Here is a 25237-nt window from a genome sequence, read left to right as displayed (position 1 = left end):
CTCCACCACTGACTCAGGCAGTGCATTCCACGCACCAACCACTCTCTGAGTAAAAAACCTTCCTCTATTATCCCCCTTGAATTTTCCTCCCCTTACCTTAAAGCCATGTCCTCTTGTATTGAGTAGTGGTGCCCTGGAGAAGAGGCGCTGGCTGTCCACTCTATCTATTCCTCTTAATATCTTGTATACCTCTATCATGTCTCCTCTCATCCTACTTCTCTCCAGAGAGTAAAGTCCTAGCTCCCTTTAATCTCTGATCATAATGCATACTCTCTGAACCAGGCAGCATCCTGGTAAATCTCCTCTGTACCCTTTCCAATGCTTCCACATCCTTCCTATAGTGAGGTGACCAGAACTGGACACAGTACTCCAAGTATGGCTTAACCAGAGTTTTATAGAGCTGCATCATTACCCCGCGACTCTTAAACTCTATCCCTCGACTTATGAAAGCTAACACTCCATAAACTTTCTTAACTACCCTATCTACCTGTGAGACAACTTTCAGGGATCTGTGGACATGTACCTCCAGATCCCTCTGCGCCTCCACACTCCCAAGTATCCTTTACTTTGTACTCTGCCTTGGAGTTTGTCCTTCCAAAGTGTAGAACCTCACACTTCTCCGGGTTGAACTCCACCTACCACTTCTCAGCCCACTTCTGCATCCTATCAATGTCTCTCTGCAATCTTTGACAAACCTCAACACTATCCACAACACCACCAACCTTTGTGTCATCTGCAAACTTGCCAACCCACCCTTCTACCCCACATCCAGGTCGTTAATAAAAATCTCAAAAAGTAGAGGTCCCAGAACCGATCCATGTGGGACACCACAAGTCACAACCCTCCAATCTGAATGTACTCCCTCCACCACGACCCTCTGCTTTCTGCAGGCAAGCCAATTCTGAATCCACCTGGCCAAACTTCCCTGGATCCCATGCCTTCTGACTTTCTGAATAAGCTTAATGTGTGGTACCTTGTCAAATGCCTTACTAAAATCCATGTAGATCACATCCACTGCACTACCCTCATCTATATGCCTGGTCACCACCTCAAAGAACTCTATCAGGCTTGTTAGACACGATCTGCCCTTCACAAAGCCATGCTGACTGTCCCTGATCAGACCATGATTCCCTAAATGCCCATAGATTCTATCTCTAAGAAACTTTTCCAACAGCTTTCCTACCACAGAGGTAAGGCTCACTGGTCTATAATTACCCGGACTATCCCTACTACCTTTTTTGAACAAGGGGACAACATTCGCTTCCCTCCAATCCTCCGGTACCATTCCCGTGGGCAATGAGGACATAAAGATCCTAGCCAGAGGCTCAGCAATCTCTTCCCTCGCCTCGTAGAGCAGCCTGGGGAATATTCCGTCAGGCCCTGGGACTTATCCGTCCTAATGTATTTTAACAACTCCAACTCTTCTCCCTTAATATCATCATGCTCCAGAACATCAACCTCACTCATATTGTCCTCACCATCATCAAGTTCCCTCTCACTGGTGAATACCAAAGAGAAGTATTCATTGAGGACCTTGCTCACTTCCACAGCCTTCAGGCATGTCTTCCCACCTTTATCTCTAATCGGTCCTATCTTCACTCCTGTCAACCTTTTGTTCTTCACATAATTGAAGAATGCCTTGGGGTTTTCCTTTACCCTACTCGTCAAGGCCTTCTCATGCCCCCTTCTTGCTCCCCTCATCCCCTTCTTAAGCTCCTTTCTTGCTATCCTATATTCCTCAATAGACTCATCTGTCATATTTAGATTCAAGTCTAAATAAAAAGACCAGCAATGGCAACTTTGGTAGATCAGCTGCATTACTGTTCGAAACTCAATCCTGACCTGCTGTCTGTGTGGAGATTGTATATTCTCCCTGTGATCGAGGTTTTCCTGGTGCTCCAGATTCCTACATCTGAAAGATGTGGACTGGCAGGTTAATTCACTCCTGTACAAGGGGTGTTTGATGAGTTTGTGTCCTAAGGTGGAAGGAGTCAATTTTAGAAAACCTTGCACATTTATTTTTATACATTTACACACTTATACAGCGGTCGTGGAACATACGGATCCCTTCTTTGTAGAAGTCAGCATCTTGAATCTCCAGAAGTGGTCCATGGCATGGGGTGATTGATAAGTTTGTGGCCTAAGGTAGAACGAGATGAGTTATTAACTTCAAACTTTCTGCATTTTCATTCAGAGTTGAAATGTACGTGCATGTAACGAGAGCTGTATAACTCCTCTTCTACCTTAGGCCACGAACTTATCATCACCCCTGCTGTGGACCACTTCTACAAAGAAGGGATCCGTATGCTCCACGACTGCTGGACTTAGTGTGTACATGTAGGAGGGGACGATGTTGAAAAATAAATGTGCTAGGTTTTCTAAAATTGACTCCTACCTTAGGCTACAAACTTATAAATCACCCATTATAAATTGCCTCCAGAATGAAGCAAATGGTAGAATGAGAGGATTTAATGAGAATGTGGGAGAAGTAAAATGAAAAAGAAATAACTGAATTGAGCTTTTCTGTGCTGTTTGACTCCAACTTTGCAAAGGTTTAACCATGGGGGAGGGGTCATCCAACTTACCATACTGACTGAAAGATTCTTCTAATTAATTCTGCTCCCTTCTTATTATGCCTTGAAGGCCTTAAGACATCTCGCTCCCGTTCTTCATATCCTTTAAGATTTCTTTTTCTCCAATATTAATTCATCTTTCTGTGTAGGACCTTGTATAGTTGTATTAGATCACTGTTTCTGCTTGGATAATCTCTCCCATAATACTGAAAGTTGTAATAATTGCCTTCTTCTAATCCTTTTGTTTTTGTGATATAAAGTTGGTAAATTTATAACCTCAAGTTGTTTGTTGCTAGAGCAGTGGAAATGATTAGCAGAGTTGTTCGATGTGAATCCTCTTCACTTTCAAACAGTCCTGTCATTGATCTAACAGAGAATCTTAGGTTTTCCTGTCATTCTTGTAGCAGAAACATCTCGTATTGTAAATTACTTTATCCATATTTTTTACTGGCAGTTTTCTTTAGGTTTGTAAAATATTCTATATTCAAACTGTGAAAAAAGAAAACCAGTTGGACTAAGTATCAAAACACAGAAATACAACTGCAGATGCTGTGGATCAAAGAATACGTACGTTGTGTACGCTGGAAGAATTCAGCAGGTCAGGCAGCATCTGTGAGAAAAAAGTAGCCAACGTTTCGGGCCGCGACCCTTCATCAGGAATGGGGGGAAGAGATGGCCGAAGCCCAGTCATAGAGATAGAGGAGGGGGTAGGGCCTAGAGGCGCCAGGTGGAAAACCAATCAGAGGAAAGATAAAGGGGGGAGGGAGAGGGGATAAGCATGAAAGAACTGTAGAGATAAAGAAGCAGAAAGTTGAAAGGGGAGAGAGGCAGAGAGGGACCTGGGGGAGGGGGAGGGGATTACCGGAAATTGGAGAATTCAGTGTTCATACCACCAGGCTGGAGGCTACCCAGACGACTCCAGCAGACTCGCAGGTGAAGTGTGACACCTCCCACCTTACCACCATTCCGGGCCCCAGACAGTCCTTCCAGGTGAAGCAACACTTCACCTGCAAGTCTGCTGGAGTCGTCTGTTGCATCCAGTGCTCCCGGTGCAGCCTCCTCTACATCGGCGAGACCCGACGCAGATTGGGGGAGCACCTGCGTTCCGTCCGTCACAATAGACAGGGCCTCCCAGTTGCCACCCACTTCAACTCTGCCTCTCATTCCCATCTGGATATGTTCATACATGGCCTCCTCTGCTGCCATGATGAGGCCAAACTCAGGTTGGAGGAACAACACCTCATATACCGTCTGGGTAGCCTCCAGCCTGGTGGTATGAACTTTGAATTCTCCAATTTCCGGTAATCCCCTCCCCCACTCCCTTCCCCGGTCTCTCTCTGCCTCTCTCCCCTTTCAACTTTCTGCTTCTTTATCTCTACAGTTCTTTCATGCTTATCCCCTCCCCCTCCCCCCTTTATCTTTCCTCTGATCGGTTTTCCACCTGGGGCCTCTAGGCCCTACCCCCTCCCCTATCTCTATTATTGGACTTCGGCCCTCTCTTCCCCCCATTCCTGATGAAGGGTCTTGGCTGGAAACGTTGGCTACTGTTTTCTCACGGATGCTACCTGACCTACTGAGTTCTTCCAGCGTTGTGTACGTATTCTTTGGACTAAGTATTTAGTCTCTTAAGTCTTATGTTAGATGAGGTGACCAAATGAACTTGGTTTTGCATTACTCAAAGCCCCCAAACTGCCCTTAATTTGTCACAAGCTATGCCCAAGTTACTGGCTGGTGGCTTTTCCAAGTTGAAAGTGATGCATTGAAAGTTATTTACAGATCTTGTGATGCGGTAGGTGCATTGTTATTTGCTTTCCATTTATTTATTAGAGTATAGGAACAGTACAGCACAGGAACATCCCTTAGGCTCACAGTGCTGTGCCAAACCAGCCAAAAAGTAAATTTTTAAAAAACCCTCCAGAAATGAATCCGTTCTAACTACCCTTTTTCCATATCCCTCCATCTTCCATATCCCTCCATCTTCCTCGTATCCATGTGCGTACCTGAATGTCTCTCAGATGCCTCTACTGTACTGTATTTGCCTCTACCACTATACCAGGCAGCGCATTCCAGGCATCCACCACTCTCAGTTTAAAAAAAAACTTAACCTCGCATCCCCTTTTATTAGACATTTCAACCCTGTTGTCACCAGGACTATGTGGGTTTCCTCCAACAAGCTAGGATTGATAGTGTCATGGGCAGGGCTTCTGCTCTAATTTAGTGGAATCCTAGAAATTCATACCACTGGAGATGAGCATTCAGATCCCATCCTTGCTGCCCAGTGTGGACTTTTGGTGGATTACATTGTTCACTGATGTTGCTCGAGCATGAATGGGTTCGATGAAGAGAGCTGCAGAAACAGAGAATAGGGAATATACTTCTATAGGTAGAACTAAAGGACATCTTGTTGAAGAAAAGATGGTTTACTTTACATCTATTAGTGCTATATTTGATCTGGAATACTTGATATAGTGCTTGGGTTTCATGTTCTCAGTACTGACACTGTCACCATGAAGACTACAATGTGTCAGATTAAATTTTGAACATTATTATATTTTAATATAGATTGATTGCTTTAGATACTATCCCTGTACCGAACCTGTCAGGCCAAGGAATTACGTTGATCTAAACAATTATTTATAATGCCTGTTCCTCTGATGCCCACTTTGTGTTTGATATTTTTCAGCAAATAACTCAACACCAGGAGCAGTTTGTTCAAATGCTGAATGATCCTTTGGGAGAGGCTGGAAGTGAAGGAGCAGAAGGTCATGGTTCACCGCACACTAACTACATCCAGGTTACGCCCCAGGAGAAAGAAGCAATAGAGAGGGTAATAATGCTTAGAAAATCTGAGGATATTTGTGAAGTAAACTAAAATACAATATTTTAAGTAGAAAATTCATCACTGCAAATACTTCTACCACACTTTCAGTCTGCATTTCTCAGCCATCTGTGCAGTCTCATACACTTTCTCGAGTTGCACGTTACTGCTTTCATGAATTGAAGATGTTTAAATGGAAAATGTATGTTCTCAGATAGTCAGGATGCAGAACTGCTCCTCCCATTCCATCATTCTCAACATGGATGCTTCCTTGGGCTGTGTGCTGAGCCCTCTACTCGCACATGACTGCATGGACAAACACCCGTGTAATCATGTTGTCAAGTTTGCCGAAGACACTACATTGGTGGGGCTCATCACAGACAATGATACAGCCTATAGAGATGAGGTGCCAGGCAAATAATCTGTTATGCAAACAACACAAAGGAGATGGTTATTGTCCTCAGGAAAACTTGCACCACTCATATCCCTCGTTACATTAATGACACAGTAGTAGAAACTGTGAGCAGTTTCAAACTCCTGGGAGTGCACATACATGTATGTATGTCTATGTCCCCACCCTGCTCATGGACTGTTTGTCCCACTCCCATTAGGGAGGAGGGAATATAGCATCCATGCCAGGACCACTAAGCTCAAAAACAGTTACTTTCCCCAAGCAATAATGCTGTTCAACGCCACCCACTAACCCAACACTCCACCCCCCTCACTACCACTACTTTATCATTTCCTGTCTGAGTCGCTTTATGTACAACCACTCCTGTGCCTGGCGTCACTTTGTGGATGTACAATCAATCTATGTATATTAGTTATCTTATGTATTTACAGTGTGTTTGTTTATTTATTTATTATTGTGTTTATTTCTGCTTTTTTGTGCTGCATCAGATCCAGTGACAATTATTTCAGTCGCCTTTTCTACTTGAAATGATGTTAAACCATTTTGAATCTTGAATCTAAAACTCAAACAAAATAAAATCAATTTTCTTTTCTAATTATATAATTTATTCCAATTGTTTATACTTCAGATTGTATGAAATTACCTTCAATCTTTACAGAAAATGCTGTTTTCTTTCTCATTTTCTCTAATGGACAAGGTGTGGTGGAGGCAGTTACTCTCTCAACATTTAATAAGTATCTGGATGAGCACTTGAATTGCTAAGACATAGTAAACAATGAACCAAATGCTGGTAAATGTAGATAGTATAGATAGGTAACACACACAAAAATGCTGGTGGAACACAGCAGGCCAGGCAGCCTAGGAAGAAGCACTGTCGGCGTTTTAGGCCGAGACCCTTCGTCAGGACTAACTGAAAGAAAAGATAGTTAGAGATTTGAAAGTGGGAGGGGGAAATCGGAAATGATAGGAGAAGACAGGAGGGGGTGGGGGTGAAGCTAAGAGCTGGAAAGGTGATTGGCAAAAGGGATACAGAGCTGGAGAAGGGAAAGGATTATGGGACGGGAGGCCTAGGGAGAAAGAAAGGGGGAGGGGGGCACCAGATGGAGATGGAGAACAGGCAGAGTGATGGGCAGAGAGAGAGAGAGAAAAAAGGGAGGGGGGAAATAAATAAATCAGGGATGGGGTAAGAAGGGGAGGAGGGGCGTTAACGGACGCTAGAGAAATCAATGTTCATGCCATCAGGTTGGAGGCTACCCAGCCGGTATATAAGGTGTTGTTCCTCCAACCTGAGTGTGGCTTTATCTTGACAGTAGAGGAGGTCATGGATAGACATATCAGAATGGGATGTAGATGGGAGATCCTGCTTTCTCTGGCGGACAGAGAAATGGTCTCCCAGTAGGTGTTCAGCGAAATGGTCTCCCAGTCTGCGTCAGGTCTCACCAATATATAAAAGGCCGCACTGGGAGCACCAGACGCAGTATACCACACTGGCCGACTCACAGATGAAGTGTCTCCTCACCTGGAAGGACTGTCAGGTTGGAGGAACAACACCTTATATTCCGTCTGGGTAGCCTCCAACCTGATGGCATGAACATTGATTTCTCTAACTTCCGTTAATGCCCCTCCTCCCCTTCTTACCCCATCATATTTATTTCCCCCTCCTTTTTTTCTCTCTCCCTGCCCATCACTCTGCCTGTTCTCCATCTTCCTTTGGTTCTCCCCTCCCCCTTTCTTTCTCCCTAGGCCTCCCGTCCCATGATCCTTTCCCTTCTCCAGCTCTGTATCCCTTTTGCCAATCACCTTTCCAGCTCTTAGCTTCATCCCACCCCTCCCCATCCTTCTTTCAAATCTCTTACTATCTTTTCTTTCAGTTAGTCCTGACGAAGGGTCTCGGCCCGAAACGTTGACAGTGCTTCTTCCTATAGATGCTGTCTGGCCTGCTGTGTTTCATCGGCATTTTGTGTGTGTTGCTTGAATTTCCAGGATCTGCAGATTTCCTTGTGTTTGCGTAGTATGGATAGGGACTTGATAGACATATTGAGCTGAAGGACCAGTTTCTGTGCTCTATGATTGTGACTAGTAAAGTTAGATTCTTGTATCTTTGTTAGGACACAGTCCTTTTATGAAATAGCAAATTGGGGTGCAAATCTTCATGGGTTGATGCTTGGAGTACTGTGGATTTTTCTTGTTTAGAGCTCGGTTTATTCCATGTGGTCACCACAGATGTATGTTCAGATTAGCCCCACATAAGCAAAGATGTATAAACTTCAGGGAGGTTTTCACATTTATATCAAATACACAAACTGGTCTTTTTAGATTGGGTCACATGCCATTCATATAATTTGCCTGGTTTTAGTAAAGAAACATCGTAACTGATGCAGATGCTACCCAATACTTAAGTACAATATTTGGAAAAATATTAGGTAGTTAAGTTTGATTGAAAATTAACTTCATGGTTAGCCTTTATTTCAGGGATTTCTTTAAATGTTTATGGAAGGGGTTGTGAGTAGATCTGAGCTCAGATGAAGCATCCTTAGGATGTTGTAGGTCATCAGCTGTAGAATTCTATTTCACTACAATTTATCGTCTTGGTGCCCAAATGTCAATTAATAAACTTCTAGATGGGCTACAGGGAAGTGTTAATAGAATTTTGTGAAAGATTGAAAGTGATTTCATACAATCTGAAACCCAGGTCTTAATCCAAATAGACAACAAAGGGTAGATTGGGGAAACTAAAGATACAACACTAAACAAGAAATGCACAAACATTTAAAGAAAGCATCTGTCAAGCAATATTTGGAGTATTATGAGCAGTTTTGAGCCCCATAACTAAGGAAGGATGTGCTGGCATTGGAGAGGGTTAGAGGAGGTTTACAAGAAAGATCCTAGGAAATGAAAGGAAATAATATGAGGAGTGGCTGATGGTTCTGGGCCTATATTTGCTGGAGTTTTAAAAAAAAAAGAAAGGATCTTATTAATTTATACAAAATATTGAAAGACTTAGACAGTGTGGACGTGGAGAGGATGTTCCAAGAGTGAGGTTGTTAGGACCCAAGGGCACAGCCTCAGACTAGAGTGACTGTCTTTAAAGGGGGTGAACCCTTGCAAGGCAGAAAGTCCCAATGGAGTACCTGGTAAGGCTCTGAAAACCTGTGTCGACCAACTGGCGGGAGTATTCAAGGACATTTTCAACCTCACTGTTATGGGTGGAAGTTGCCACTTGCTTCAAAAAGGCAACAATTATGCCTTAGAATAATGTGAGCTGCCTTAATGACTATCGCCCAGTAGCACTCACATCTGCAATGATGAAATGCTTTGAGAGGTTGGTCATGACTAGACTGAACTCCTGTCTCAGCAAGGACCTGGATCCATTGAGATTGCACCTGCCGTTGACCTACTGCGGCAATAGGCAAATTGCAATGGCTCTTCACACAGCCTTAGACGACCTGGACAGCACAAACACCTATGCCAGAATGCTGTTCATCGACTATAGCTCAGCATTTAATATAATTAATCCCACAATCCTGATTGAGAAGTCACAGCACCCGGGCCTCTGTACCTCTCTCTGGAACTAGATTCATGACTTCCTAACTGGAAGACCACAATCTGTGTGGATTGGTGGTAACTTCGACTTGCTGACGATCAACACTGGTGCACCTTGGTGTGTGCTTAGTTCACTGCTCCATTCTCTCTACACCCATGACTGTGTGGTTAGGCACAGCTCAAATGTGATCTATAAATTTGCTGATGATACAACCATTGTTGTAGAAACTCAGTTGGAGACGAGAGGGCATACTGGAGCGAGATATACCAGCTAGTTGAGTAGTGTCGCAGCAGCAACCTTACACTCAGTGTCAGTAATGCAAAAGTAATGTAATTGTGGACTTCAGGAAGGCCAAGATGAAGGAACACATACCAGTCCTCTTACAGGGATCAGAAGTGGAGAGAGTGAGCAGTTTCAAGTTCCAGGACCTAATCTTTTCCCAACATATAGATGCAGTTATAAAGAAGGCAAGACAGCGACTATATTAGGAATCTGAAGAAGTTTGGTACGTCATCAAATACACTCAAAAACTTCTCTAGATGTACCATGGAAAGCATTCTGACAGGCTGAATCACTGGTATAGAGGGGCTACTGCACAGAACCAAGAGAAGCTGCAGAGGGTTGTAAATTTAGTCGGCTCTGTGTTGGGTACTAGCCTACAAAGTACTTAGGACATCTTCAGGGAGCGGTGTTTCAGAAAGGCAGCGTCCATTATTAAGGACCTCCAGCACCCAGGGCATGCCCTTTTCTCACTGTTACCATCAGGTAGAAGGTACAGAAGCCTGAAGGCACACACTCAAAAATTCAGGAACAGCTTCTTCCCTTTTGCCATCGATTCCTAAATAGAAATTGAACCACTGAACACTACTTCACTTTTTTAATATATATTATTTCTTTTTTTTGCACTATTTTTAATCTATTCAGTATACATATACTGTAATTTGTTATTATTTTATTCTGTTTCTTCTATGTTACGTGTTGCATTGAACTGCTGCTGCTAAATTAACAAATTTCACAACACACGTCGGTGATAATAAATCTGATTCTGATTCTGACGTCCATTTAAAATAGAGTTGAAGAACAACTGCTTTAGCCAGAGCGTGGTGAATCTGAACTTTATTGTCACAGGTGACTGAGACGACCAAGTTAGTGGGTATATTTAAAGTTGAGGTTAATAGGTTCTTGATTATGAAGGAATTAAAGGTTATGCTAAGAAAGAAGGGGCATGGGGTTGAGAGGGAAAATAAAGCAGTCATGATCGAATGGTAGAGCAGAGTTGATAGGCTGAATGTCCTCCTATATCTTATGGTCAAATCTGGGCACAGATCTCAGTAGGAAAAGTGTTAAAACTACAGCATACGGTACGAGAGCATTCAATGATAATAACAAAAGGCTTAATGTTGACAGAAGAATCAGTAGCAGAGAATTGGGGAAAAAACTAACAAAAGAGTATCAATGAATTGATTAGAATAGAAGAATGATTAACCTAATGAGAAGCATTAAAAGGAAAACTACCTTGAAAGGTATCTCAGTAACAGCAGGAAATTAACAGAAATTAATATGGGCCCATTACATATTGAACTAGAGGAGAGTAATTTGGGAACTGAGGAAGTAGCAGAGAAATTAAACCTACTAAGCAACTCTGACTGTGGAATGATTCTTAGTGCCAGACAAGTTGCTTGTGTATCTTAGGAACTGCTGGTCTGCTGGGATTTTCACGCAGAAGTCTCTAGAGTTTACAGAGAATGGTGCAAGAAACAAAAAAATCCAGTGAATGGTAGAAATGCCTTAAGGAGAGAAGTCAGAGGAGAGAGTGGCAGACTGGTTCATGCTGACAGGAAAGTGCAGTAACTCAAATAACTACCTGTTGCAACAGTGATGTGCAGAAGAGCATCTATGAATGTACAACATGTCAAACCTGGGCAATAGCAGCCGAAGACATGAACATACACTCGGTGACCATTTCATTAGATATAGGAAGTACCTAATAAAGTAGCTGCTGAGTGTATATTTTGTGTTTGTCTTTATTGAAAAAGGTGCAAAGCTTCAGGAAAATGGCGAACTAGTGTGGATGAGGAAGTGAAAAAAAATTACATTGATAAAATTGAAAAATAGTTATGGAGAAATTAATTGGACTAAAACCCATGAACCCCAGGATCTGATGAGCTGCAAACATTTTTTGAAAGAAACTGCAATGGCAATAGTAGATGTACTCATTGTCATTTTTCCATAACTTCACTGACTCCAGAATGATTGCCAACAATTGGAAGATAGCAAATGTAACCCTACCATCTTAAAAAATGGAAACAAAGGGAAATGAGCTATAAAGCACTTAAATAAAATGCTATAATCCGTTAAGTACTAAGTGATTATAGAGCATTGCATCTGGCAGAGCTCATCTACATTTATGAAAAGATAATTCAAAAACCTACATTTGTCAAATTTGATTAATAGAGTAGTTTTGGGGGAAACTAGTGAACATGGATGCTCAGAAAGCCTTTGTTAAAGTGCCATGAGGCAAAATTAGAGCACACAGAATGATAGATGATACTCAGTCCTCAATGACTGCCAGTGTAAATTCTGTACTGTTTGTCGTGTACATTGATTTGGATGAGGAGACCAAATGTAATATATCCAACACAACAATATGCGTTGAGATCGTACTCGGTAGCTGCAAGAGAACATATATGCACTAAGGAAGTTAGTAAGTATATGACGATTGAAATATGAAAAATTAGATCAATGATATATAGCATGCAAACAGATCTTTCAGTCCAACATGTCTGTGGCCATTCAAATATCTATCTGTACCAGTGGCATCTTCCAGCACTTAGTCTGGAACCATCTGTTATGGCATTGCAGGTGTTCATATTAAGAACTTAAATGTTGTGAGAATGCCTTCTCTCAAGCTGTGCCTTCCAAATTTCAATCAGTGGAAAAATTCTTCCTCAAATGCCCGTTAAATTTCTCAGCCTTGCTGTAAATAAATGTGCCCCCCCCCCACCTCATCCATCTCACCGGTAATAAATATCTCTGCTGTTTAGAAAGGTTTCTAAACCTCATTACCCTATGTATATCCCTCATATTCTGTATCTGTTAGATTGCATTTCCTATAATGAAAACCAAGCTTATTGATTCTCTTCTCTGTCTGGAATACCACCCTGGGTGACAAAATCAATCTCCCACACCTGCTCCAACACAACCACATCCAATTTGTGTAGTGACCAAAACTGCACGCAGTAATCTCATTCTGGCCTAACTAATGATTTTAATAGTTTTTTAAAATTGTTTTCAAATAGTTACAGAATAAATGTGTATAAAAAAAAATGTGTTACCCAGCCCCCCTCCCCTTAACCCCTCCCCCCTAACATCCCTATTAAAAAAATAAGAAAGAAAAAAAAGGAATGCCTGGATATTGGAAGATCCCCACATGCTCCATGGAGTTAGTAATAACTTTAGTATATATATTTATTTCTTTCCCCAAGTAACCAATTATTTCATCTTCGGAGCACCTATATATTTAATCCTGTCTTTTGTAAATAAGGGCGCCAAATTTTCAAAAATGTTTCATATTTATCTCTTAAATTATAAGTAATTTTTTCAAGTGGAATACAGCCATAAATTTCGTTCTTCCAACGATCTATACTTAGATATGTATCCGATTTCCAAGTCACTGCAATAGCTTTTTTGGCTACTGCCAATGCAATTTTTATAAATTCTTTCTGATATTTATTCAATTTGGATATCGGTTTTATCCCTTCAATATCACCTAGTAAAAGTAATATTGGGTTGAATGATTTTAATAGTAAACACAATGTACATTGCAGATGCTGTGGTCAAATAAACACATACAAACAAGCTGGATGAACTCAGTAGGTCGGGCAGCATCCGTTGAAAGGAGCAGTCAACATTTCGGGCTGAGACTCTTCGTCAGGACATATTAATGATCTTAATAGCTGTTTTACAAATATCTCTTTTGTATTCTGTTTCCCATATATCTCCCATAAATGCATCAGCTCACATTTTTGAAGATCAAATTTGATCTGGTATTTCTCTGCATGTCTAACCAATTTGTCAACGTAATTCTTGAGTCGGTCACTCTACCGTAAATAATGTCTTTAGTTTTTCCTGCAAACAAACTAGCCTTCCCTGTTTTTACATCCAGATTATTACATTATGTTATCAAATGTTTTTAATTGCTGATATATTGAAAGATGGTACAGTTTGGAAGGATCTGGGTGTCCTTGCATGTGAATCACGGGAAAAATTAACATGCAGGTACAAGAAATTATTTTGGAGGGTTTGAACACAGTGCATTTTATTGAGATTGAGGCTATAGTTAGACTGTCTTGGAAATTTTTCAAGTTCTAGTCTCTCAATCTTAGAATGTTGTTGTAATAGAGGCAGTGCAATATAAGTGTCACTCACAAGTGAATTTCCAGGACAGTTATTTCTTCTGCATGCTGGTGCATATGAGAATTTATAATAACAAGATTTAGTTGTATTGCAAACATAGAAAAAATATTGATTGGCATGACTAGTACATGTGGAGATTATATTTCTTCTGGATGAGGTATTCAGGAATTTTGTACTCTTGAAATGATATTTGATCTAGAGATATTTGGATATTCAGGGAATTGATAGTGCAGTGATGTGCAATTGAAATAATGTAAGAGCTGTGGTCATATTCAATGGCAGAGAAAAGTGAAGGGACTTTTCTTAAAGAACATCAGTCATGAGTGGCAAGTGCTAGATGTCTGGCATTGCTTCATCCTGTAAATGTTTTTAATTCATTGTTGCCCTGTTCATGTGCCGTCTGCAATGATAACTATCTCAGATGTACAAGTGGTTTGAAATGGAACTTAATCACATTTGGATACAAAACTACATCTTTTAATTTCATTTGCTATGCTTGTCTGGTGCAGGCAGTGAAAGGTGACCAACTTGTTTCCTGGTGGCAGAATGCTGTAAATTTTTGGCAGGATTAGAGTATACTTGAGTGAAGACAGATAACTTGGTTAATATCCCTCTGGGGTATGAACTATACTGAATTTCCTAGTTTTGTGTCTTAATTTAAGAAATAAGGATGTAAGAGTATGGCAACTTAAGGTAGTTATGGACCAATTTTGGATGCTTTGTGACCACGCTGTAGCTTCCCAAAGCAGAGATGAACAGATAGTTCCCAGTCGATCCAGCTTGGTGGCCACCCTGTTAGCGATGATGATAGATTTTATGCACATACTATATAAGCAAACTTTCTCAGTTTTTTTTGAGGGTGAAAAAAAATTGTGCTTTTATTGAGAATGGTTGTGATCATTTCTGCTTGCTCTGTTTAAATTTTGTTCTCAATAAATTGATTTGCTGTCCATCTTGTAGAACAATTTCCAGATGCTCATAGGTTTCAAAGTTCATTGTAAATTTTTTTATCAGAGTACATACATGTTGCCACATACAAACCTGAGATTCTTTCTCTTGCGGTTATACTTAGCAAATCTATAGGACAGTAACTAAACAGGATCGATGAACAACAAGCTGTGCAAATGCAATATAAATAAATAGCAATAAATAACAAGAGCATGAAAAAAATGAAAGTTCTTCAAATGAGACCATCGGTTGTGGAACTTCATAAATACGAGTGTTGTTATCTTGTTTTGTTCAAGAGCATGATGGTTGAGGGGTAGTAACTGTTCTTGAACCTGCTGGTGCAAGTCCTGAGGCTCTTGTACCTTCTGTCTGATGGCAGCAGCGAGAAAGGAGCATGGGCTGGGTGGTGAGGATCTTTGATGGATGCTGCTTTTCTACGGCAACATTTCATATAGATGTGCTCAATAGTTGGGAGGGCTTTACCTGTGATATACTGGGCCAAGTCCACTACCTTTTGTAAGATTTTCCATTCAAAGGCATTGGTGTTCCCACACCAGGCCATAATGCAGCCAGTTAATACACTTTCCAGTATAATCTATAGAAGTTTATCAAGGTTTTTGATGTCATGCCAAATCTTTGTAGACTCCTGAGTAAGTCGAGGTGCTGTTGTGTTTTCTTTACAATTTACACGATGTGTCCAGGACAGGTCCTCTAAGATAGTGACACCCAGCAATTTAAAGTAACTGACCCTTTCCACCTTTGCTCCTCTGATGAATGATGATGAGGTTTGGGAAGTAAATACTGAAGAATAAAAACCATGTTGTAATCACTGAACAGATCAGGTTACACCTATGGAAAGAGGGAGTTTGTTTTTTTTTCCAGGTCCAAAGTTTATCAGAAATCAGGATAGTTTTGATTTGTACCTTCTGCCTGACAGCAGCAGCAGGAAAAGAGCATGACCATGGCCAGCACATCTACAGACGTTTAAAGATTGTATTTATTTTTATACCAAACAGTAGTTTTGACCCCAAAAGGATGATAACTGCATTGGCATTTAAATTTAATATAAAATATATCTATTTTCTTAGCTCCTCTTATTATAAAAAGTAAGCATTATTGCAACAACACACACAATGCTGGAGGAATTCAGCAGGTAAAGCAGCATCTATGGAAAAGAGTACAGTCGATGTTTCGGATCGAGACCCTTTGGCAAGACCTGAAACATCAACTGTACTGTTCTCCATAGATGCTGCCTGGCCTGCTGAGTCTCTTCAGCATTTTGTGTGTGTTGCTTGGATTTCCAGCATCTGCAGATTTTCTCCTGTTTATTATTGAAGCAACCCACAATTAACAAATTGTAGCAAACTACCTACACAATCCTTTACGTGCCTTTAGTGGATCTCTGGTAGGAAAGTGTTGAGCAGAGTTCACTGGATTTGGCCTGAAGAAAAGTGACTATCCTGTTCTTTTGCAACAAATGTAATGTAGCAGTAATTTTTGACACATTGTGGCAATCTAACTGCAATAAATCCAGAGAGAATGTAGTGAATTTGGGCAGAGACCAAAGTGTTCTATTACGAACATGGTCTTGCCCCTCAATAAAATCTATGCCCTTTAGTTTTAGATTCTCTTGTCCTGGGTAAAAAATTTTGGGAATTCACCTAATCTAGGCCCTTCGTGATTTAAAAAATCTCCATAAGGTTATCCCTCAGCCTCTTGCACTCCAGGTAAAATAGTCCCAACCTATTAAGTTTTATCATAGAACTTAAAGCCTCCAATCCTGGCAACATGCTTGTGAATCTTTTCTGCACCCTTTCCAACTTAATGACATCCTTCCGAAAGCAGTGGCACCAGAAGTGCACACACTTCTGCACTCTGCTAAATGCATTGAAGCATCTACAATGCTCTGCTTTCTTAAAGTCATTCCAACATGTACTTCATTGCCCAAGCTTTTAATCAACTGAATTTCTCAGCTGAGGTGCCCACCTGCTTCAACCGCGCCAGTGCCTGAGAAAGCATGGTAACCTGCCTAAATGGCTATCACCCAGTGGCACTTGCATCCACAGTCGTGAAGTGTTTTGAGAGACCTGTGTTGAAGCATTTCAGCATTTGTCGGAATGATGACTTGCATCCATTCCAATTTGCCTACAGAAGCAAAAGGTCTACAACGGATGCTATCTCATTGGCTCTTCACACAACCCTGGAACATCTGGACAGCAAAGATGCATACATCAGGAGGCTCTTTTTTGATTTAACACCACCATCCCCTCATATCTACTCAATAAACTACAAGACCTGGGCCTCAATGCCCTCTTGTACAATTGGATCGTGGATTTACTCACTTGCAGATCCCAATCAGTTTGGATTGACAAAAACATCTCCACAATCTCCATCAGCACAGGAGCACCACAGGGATGTGTACTTAGCCCTCTGCTCTACATGCTTTACACCTATGACGGTGTAACTAATTACAGCTCCAACACCATGTACAAGTTTGCTGACGACACCACTGTTGTGGACTGTATCAAAGGGGGTGAAAAATCAGCATACAAGAAGGAGATTGAAAACTTGACTGAGTGGTGTAATAAACACCTCTCACTCAACATCAATAAGACAAAGGAACTGATTATAGACTTCTGGAGAGGGAAACCAGAGGTCCATGATAATCATTGGATCAGAGGTGGAGAGGGTCAGTAACTTTAAATTCTTGAGTTCACTATCTCAGGCTACATCCACACTAGACCGGATAATTTTGAAAACGCCGGTTTCACGTAAAAACAATAGGTGTCCACTCTATGCTTTTTTTGAAAATATCTCCTCCTACTGCGTATGCGCAGAACACATCTACCGAAGACAAGTGACATGTTTGGTGTTGAATCTTGCCGTAAAAGTGTGTGTTTGTGAAGTTACAGACTAGAAAAACTTAAAGCGATGGGCAGCTGTTGGCTTTCGCGCAGGAGAACTTAAGAGTAAAAAAAACAAATACTGGAGCGTACAGAGGCAACCGACAGGGAGTTCACGGACAGTTTGAACTGGCTGACGATAAACATTGAAAATCTGACTAACTCTGTTGCATTAATAAAGCACCTTGTTAAATGTATAAAACATATCTGCATCAGTGTTATCTTGTATTTCCATACAATGTTACAGCAGGCTGTTAGACATCTATTGTCAGAGAAGTACTTGCATAAATAGGTAAACCACCTTCATACGAGCAAGGACAGAAAACAGGGCAAAGTGAGTATACTTATTTATTCAGTAAGTTATGGGTCAAAGTATTTGATGAGTACATTTCTAACTTGTGGCTTCAGGCTCGTTGGCGTCTGTTCTGAAATTGTTAGGTTGCGTTCAAGAAAACAATGAAATCGCATGCTGCCATCTGACAGCGTTTTCACATGTCTCCAGTTACCCCGTCCACACTGATCTGCCCGAGCAGCATTTTCAAAAATACCCACCCTGGAAAGCGTTTCTGAAAAGCTCTGGTTTCAGGGGACGAAAACGCTGTTTTAGTGTGGACGGAGGGTAAAAATGAAGAGAAAAAGCTTCGGTTACAGATTTATCAGGTGTAGTGTGGACGTAGCCTCAGAGGATCTGTTGTGGGTCATCAGAATCAGGTTTATCATCACTGGCATGTGATGTGAAATTTGTTAACTTAGCAGCAGCAGTTCAATGCAATACATAATCTAGCAGAAGAAAAAATATAGCCGCTGTCTTGCCTTCTTTATAACTACATCCATATGTTGGGACCAGGTTAGATCCTCAGAGATGTTGACACCCAGGAACCTGAAGCTGCTCACTCTCTCCACTTCTGATCCCTCTGAGGATTGGTATGTGTTCCTTTGTCTTATCCTTCCTGAAGTCCACAATCAGCTCTTTCGTCTTACTGACGTTGAGTGCCAGGTTGTTGCTATGGCACCATTCCACTAGTTGGCATATCTCACTCCTGTATGCCCTCTCGTCACCACCTGAGATTCTGCCAATTTATAGATGGTATTTGAGCTATGTCTAGTCACACAGTCATGTGTATATAGAGAGTAGAGCAGTGGGCTAAGCACACACCCCTGACGTGTGCCAGTGTTAATCGTCAGTGAGGAGGAGATGTTACTACCAATCTGCACAGATTGTGGTCTTCCGGTTAGGAAATCGAGGATCCAATTGCAGAGGGAGGTACAGAGGCCCAGGTTCTGCAACTTCTTAATCAGGATTGTAGAAATGAGTGTATTAAATGCTGAGCTACAGTCGATGAATATCATCCTGATGTTTGTGTTGTCCAGGTGGTCTGAAGCTGAGTGGGGAGCCATTGAGATTGCATCTGCTGTTGACCTCTCGTGGCGATAGGCAAATTGCAATGGGTCCAGGTCCTTGCTGAGCCAGGAGTTCAGTCTAGTCGTAACCAACCTCTCAAAGCTTTTCATCACTGTCGATGTGAGTGCTACCAGACAATAGTCATTGAGGCAGCCCACATTAATCTTCTTAGGCCCTGGATATTTTTGTTGCCTTTTTGAAACAAGTGGGAACTTCTGCCCGTAGCAGTGAGAGGTTGAAAATGTCCTTGAATACTCCTGCTAGTTGGTTGGCACAGGTTTTCAGAGCCTTACCAGGTATTCCATTGGGACCTTCTGCCTTGTGAGGGTTCACTCTCTTTAAAGACGGTTTAGCATCGGCCTCCGAGACTGAAATCACAGGGTCATCGGGTGCAGCAGGGATCTTCATAGCTGTCATTGTGTTCTCCCTTTCAAAGCATGCATGGAAGGGGTTGAGTTCATCTGGTAGTGAAGCATCGCTGCCATTCATACTATTGGGTATAAATATAAATATAATCATATATTATTGCAAAGACACGACAGTGCTTCTACTTGGGAGTTTGTGGAGGTTTAGCATGTCATCAAAAACCTGTGTGGTGGAAAGTGCTGATTGGCTGCATTACAGCCTGGTATGAGCAGAAAATCCTACAAAAGGTAGTGGATTTGACCCAGTACATCACAGGTAAAACTCTCCCAAGCATTGAGCACATCTACATGAAACATTGCCGTAGAAAAGCAGCATTCATCATCAAAGATTACCACCTAGGCCATGCTCTTTTCTCGCTGCTGCCATCAGGCAGGAGGTACAGGAGCCTCAGGACTTGCACCACCAGGTTCAAGAACAGTTACTACCCCTCAACCATCAGGCTCTTGAACAAATGGGGATAACTACACTCATTTAAGGACTCTGTTATATTGTTATTTCATGCTTGTTAATTATTGCTATTTTATTTATATTTGGAGTTTGCAATCACTGTGCTAAGTATGCCCACAGAAAAAGAATCCCAGGGTTGTATGTGGTAACGTATGTACGCTGATAGCAAGTTTTACTTAGAACTTTCTTCTTTTGGGTTGAGCTCTCGGTTATGGTTCTCTGAAACATTTCACAAAGTTGATTACACTTTTGAATGCAAGTTTTTTTGTATTTGAATAAATTATACCAATTGCCACCATTTCCTTTAGTGTATTCTGTAGACTTGACTCCTCATTCTTTACCCAATGTTTTCCCAACACTTGCCCACTGGGTCTGCTGTTTGGAACAAAGTGAAATATCTTGTTACAGTCCTCTTTAGAACTTAATTTGTTTTTCAAAAAAGAAGAAAAACCCAATTGCTATGAGTAGTTTAGAAAGCTATACTGTCAGTTTATTTTCCCTGTGAGGCAGATTTCACCCGTCAAGTTGATTGTCCTCTTTTGCAGATTTAAGTTCGTGTGGCTTCCAGGCCGGCACAATGTAGTATCCTATTGCTAGATGATGGACTCTTGGCTTTCCAATATTAGCTCTGGAAGAAATATTCATTTGTTGCTTTACAACCCATACACTTTACTGATCAGACATGTTATTTTTCCTAGCAGTGTAACTTTTGTTCTGTACTAGCTCTGCTTGAGAAACGCATGCAGGAGATGTGGCATGCAGTTTTCGTATGTATTACTCATTCCGGAGGAAATCTGCTGATTTGTTTTGAATATGTATATAGGTGAAAAGATGAATAACTCAAGTTGGTATCTTTTTTGTTTCAGTTAAAGGCACTGGGTTTCCCCGAGGGACTTGTCATTCAGGCCTACTTCGCCTGTGAGAAGAACGAAAATCTTGCCGCAAACTTCCTTCTCCAGCAGAACTTCGATGATGAATGATTTTTCTTTCCCCCCTTTCTTTCTTCCCTCCCTACCTTCCTGCCCAAACCATCCCACTCCTACCCCCCCCCCCCCATTCTTTTTAACAAAACTTGGTTCACTTTCTATGTAATTGGTTGGTCTTTGGAAAGGCTAGGTAAAGTATGGGTTACCTGGCTGTATCAATATTGTGAAGTGCAGCACTGGAAAGCACATATTTAAACAATCAAACACCATATCCCATTGGTCAGTCTATAAAAGGTGACATTTGACAACTTGTGATGACTAGCCGGTGGTTGGGAGGATATTGGTGATGTGTGGGAGATGAGCCTGTATTCACAAAAGTTTATGCAGTGTGCACCAAAAATTTTCTAGTCCCAGATCTTGGAGCAAACAATTGTGCATTTGTGCCTTTTATGAATATGGGCCTGGACATTGTGGGGAGGCGGGGGAAAGAGACCGAAGGTCAAAGTGCTTCTACAGCATAATGTTTCAGACTTGCCTACAATCAGTATTTTCAGTAGTTTTTTTTTTCTGTTTCTGGTGGGGTGAAAGAGGGGCTGGTGGAAAGAAATGTACAATCATTTGAATAGTAATAGCAGATATGAGATTGCCATTCTGGAATGAAGCTGGCATCTGATGTAATGTCCAAGAAGATATTGCTTGATTTCTCTGCTGACTACTGGAAATGCGACCATAGCCGTAGTCAGGCAGCAAAATATATTATTTTAAATAAAAACTTAAGTTCCCGTGTTGAAAACTGCTGTATTAAAAAAATGCCGCTGTCTTGCATTGCTCTTTAGGAAGTGTATTGCGATCTGTATCTTTTATTTTTAAAAAATCTAAAGCACGGTATTAAACTACAGCTTGCAATCACTGCAGGAATCTTTAGCTTGTCTGAGTTAATAGCAGCAGTTTAAGTTTGTTAGAGTTGACCTCACCCTCTTACTGCACGTAGCTGTTTCTTAATATTATACTACCTTTGCACAAATATTCTTAATAGTGCTAACTGGCCCCAGTTTAGAGAGCCAAACGGATCATATGGGCTTTGACAAATAAAAGGCAAGGGGCATGAAAAGATGTTCAGAAAGTGAGCCTACATGATAATGATGCATCCCACGACTAGTCAGTACTGAAAATTCACTTTCAGCAGTTAAATTTGTGTGGGTAGGTCTGGTGGGAGGAAGAGAGGCTGGCTTTCCCCAGGATGGTTGTGGGAAATGAATCTGTATTTGCCGTAGATACAGGAATCGAGTATCATTTTAACATGCATGGAAATGTTGAATAGCTATTTTCAAGATGAGCTGAAGGATCTTTAAATCACAATTAAGTTTAATTTCTGAATGGAGAAGGATGGATTGATTGGTCAGTTCAGGGGTGACCTTTTTCATGTGTTTATTTCTAAGGTCCCTGTGGCTTATGCATGATATGTGCTTACTTACCCTTACCCTGGTCTAAGATCAGAGGAACCAAAATGCAGTCACCAAGAAATGAAATAGAAACAAGAAATCTTTTCATTGTATAATTTACAGTTTCAGTGAAAGATAAGCTTTGAGGTGCTTCATAAGGGAAGTCAATTTGGATTTCTGCTCCTCTCTACATTAGCTCTGCTAAAAACCATCCTGAGTAGTCACCATTGTTGTCCCATTTCCACCCCATGTACAGGTTTCCCACCAAACTTAGAAGCTGAATGTTAACAATGAGAATTTGGAAAAATTGGTGCAGAATTTCATGAGGCACTGTTGAATTTGGTTTCCTTCAAATAATGGCAAAATTTGTCTGAGGTGCAGGTAAAAGTACTGTTCTATCTTACCTGGTGGATAGGCAAGTTTTTGTTTCCCTCACCATCTCACTGCAGTCATTTGACTTGTGCCTCAGGAATTCATAAGTGAAATAAAGAATATTTTGAGCACTGAAATTGATATTATTTTCTATATGAAGTCTGCATCAAATAAATTATTAAGAATGAATTTCAGCTAGGACAGTCTTGAATTGCTCATGTGGTTGGATCAGAAGCAACTAGTTGCCTGATAGTTAACAATTAAGTTAAAGGAGGAATTTTGCTTGGAATCTGTTAAACAAGTTGGTGGAATTATTAACTTTATGACCAAATGCTCCAACACTGGAGAAGTAGCAGCATGGAGAGGTGTGATTGAGAAAGAGGTTACCATGTGGAATTGATAGCTGTCATGGTACTGTTATCAGCCATTAACATCTGTTTATACTCGAAGAGATCAATAAGGATTGATACCTAATTGATTTTTCTTTGCTTGTTTTTCCTGATGTTCCTTTTGTGCTGACTGCTGAAGGCTGAATTGAAATGGGTTGAGGGAAAGTGATAAAACAGTGTTTCATCATTCATTTCTAATCTCACTACAGCAGGTCTTAAAACAAGAGCTATCAATAATTGTTGGAGTCATTTGCCCCATTTACCTAAAATGCCATTGACAAAACAGATCTGGGAATAGTGGAATCAAACATAGCAAAATACTGAATAGCAAGGCTCACCTTTCAAGGCTTTTATAAATTTCTCCACTGTATTATTACCTCCAAATCGGAAGCTATATCTCGAAAGATAATTGGAAATGTGGCTTTGGAGGGGGCTGTGGTGGGAAGGGGCATCATCTCTCCTGTACACCCACCTGGTGGTGCAGGTTTTGTGCTAGATCACTGTTGCTTAGACATAAGGGGATGTTAATTTGACTCCTGTTGTATCTTCTGTTCCTTTAACTCTCCAGAGCCATTTTGTTCCAAGAAAGATTAAACCACAGTTTTGAAGAGCAACACAGCTGAAGACTGGGTGGGGTGCAATTGACAAAACTATTACTCATTCCCCCTTGCTAATCAGTTGGGGTTTATTTATCCTGTTCTCTTTGTTGTATTAATTCGCTATTGGACCAGTGCACAACTACAATTCATATTTTTACACTGATAACCTTTGCAATTGACCTCTTACAGCCTGTGACTCAATTTTCCCTTGTATCACTTTGAGTCAAAATGAATTGTCAGCCCCAGTCTTGCATCAGGTACCTTTGACATAGAGCTGATTTGCTGAATGTTCCTGGGATTCATAATGTTTCAGTGTTAACTACAATAAAGGCTTTTTACAAAGCTTTATTATTGTAATTTTTCTGTCTGAACACACTTGTGACATTCCAATTTTTAAGCACTGTACTGGAGATGAGTTACTTAACACCCACTCTCCTCTGGGTACCTGGATTTAATCCAATCCTATCAGGTGAATAGAAGTTGCACTGGTTGAGGTTCCAATACAGAATGAGTCTGATCTAATTCCCATTGACATTGCTCTTAATTTTGGGTGAATTTATGATTTTTCTCACTAGTTTATTAAATAAGTAACATCAGTGGAGATGGGGTGTCCCTTAGATCTTGAATGAGTTGATCATAAATGCTAAAGTAGTGGTCTTATTACTTCCTGCTGGATGAGATTGACGGTGCATCATTCCTATACATCTTAACTTCAGTTAACAACGTGACTTAAAGCCATGTTTAAAAAAAAAACATGTTAACTACTATATAAGTGATAAGTTATGTACAAAACTAGGCAGCTACTTAATTGTGATATACACCAAAGCTTGGAGCCTGACTTTTGCTATTGGTCCACAGCTAGTTTGGCATGAGAAGCAGTAGAGTTAACACGAGTCAGCTTTGTGTTTGGAGTGGGACTTCCAAACAAAGTAACATTACAACTATTTGTTATCTGACTATTTGGAAATCCTAGTTTGACATCTGATCACCAGGTAATATTTGCTGACTCTCTTCTGACTCTGGCCTTGGTTCTTGCACCTTCTTTCATTTCACTGCGATCCCAGTTTTTGTGCTTTCACTCTCCAGGTCTGCATCTCATGCTTCCTTCTGAATCACGTGGGTCCCAGCTCCCACGTTCCCTTTAAATTTACTAAGTGCATTGTGAACTTTATTGTAAGACAGTGTAAGTTCTTAAAAACATGGTGAATCAAAAATGTATTGGAATAGCATCCAAGCCTCTGGAAAGTCTGCTTATTCAGCACCACCGAAGTATGCTGAATTATTGAGTTTTTCTTTAATCTTGTACAGTGGGTGTTTGAGAAAGGGGTGAGATTTAGTTTGCTTTCTGATTAGTGTAATGAGAGAAAGAAGTCCTGCTAGTACTTGTCGAATCATATCCCAACTGAACCAGACCCTTTTGGAGAAGAGGGGAAATTCTCAAATATGGATGAGAATTTATTGCCTTTTCAATTCTTCTTGATTGTTTGAGACTTTGGTAAGAGTACAGAGGCAAGATGGGCAACATACAAAATGCTGGAGGAACTTGGGGGGGGGGGGGATCAGGCAGCATTTATGAAGTACAATGGAGAGTCAACATTTCAGGTCAAGGCCCTTCATTGT

At 40.9% G+C, this 25237-nt stretch overlaps 1 protein-coding gene across 1 annotated transcript in view; it reads left to right on the top strand.

Annotated features, from left to right (window-relative positions):
* LOC140739653 (uncharacterized) overlaps nt 1-23963 on the top strand; it is a 160561-nt gene extending 136598 nt beyond the window's left edge. The window contains exons 19-20 of the mRNA XM_073068028.1: nt 5257-5400; nt 20756-23963. Of these exons, the coding sequence (XP_072924129.1) occupies nt 5257-5400; nt 20756-20869 (258 nt within the window). The 3' untranslated portion in view covers nt 20870-23963. The remainder of the gene's footprint in view (nt 1-5256; nt 5401-20755) is intronic.
* Nucleotides 23964-25237: the final 1274 nt, after the last annotated feature.

Source organism: Hemitrygon akajei, chromosome 16 (genome assembly GCF_048418815.1).
Source record: "Hemitrygon akajei chromosome 16, sHemAka1.3, whole genome shotgun sequence".
NCBI lineage: Eukaryota > Metazoa > Chordata > Chondrichthyes > Myliobatiformes > Dasyatidae > Hemitrygon > Hemitrygon akajei.
Note: the sequence above shows the minus strand (reverse complement) of the source record. Positions and strands in the feature narration are given on the sequence as shown.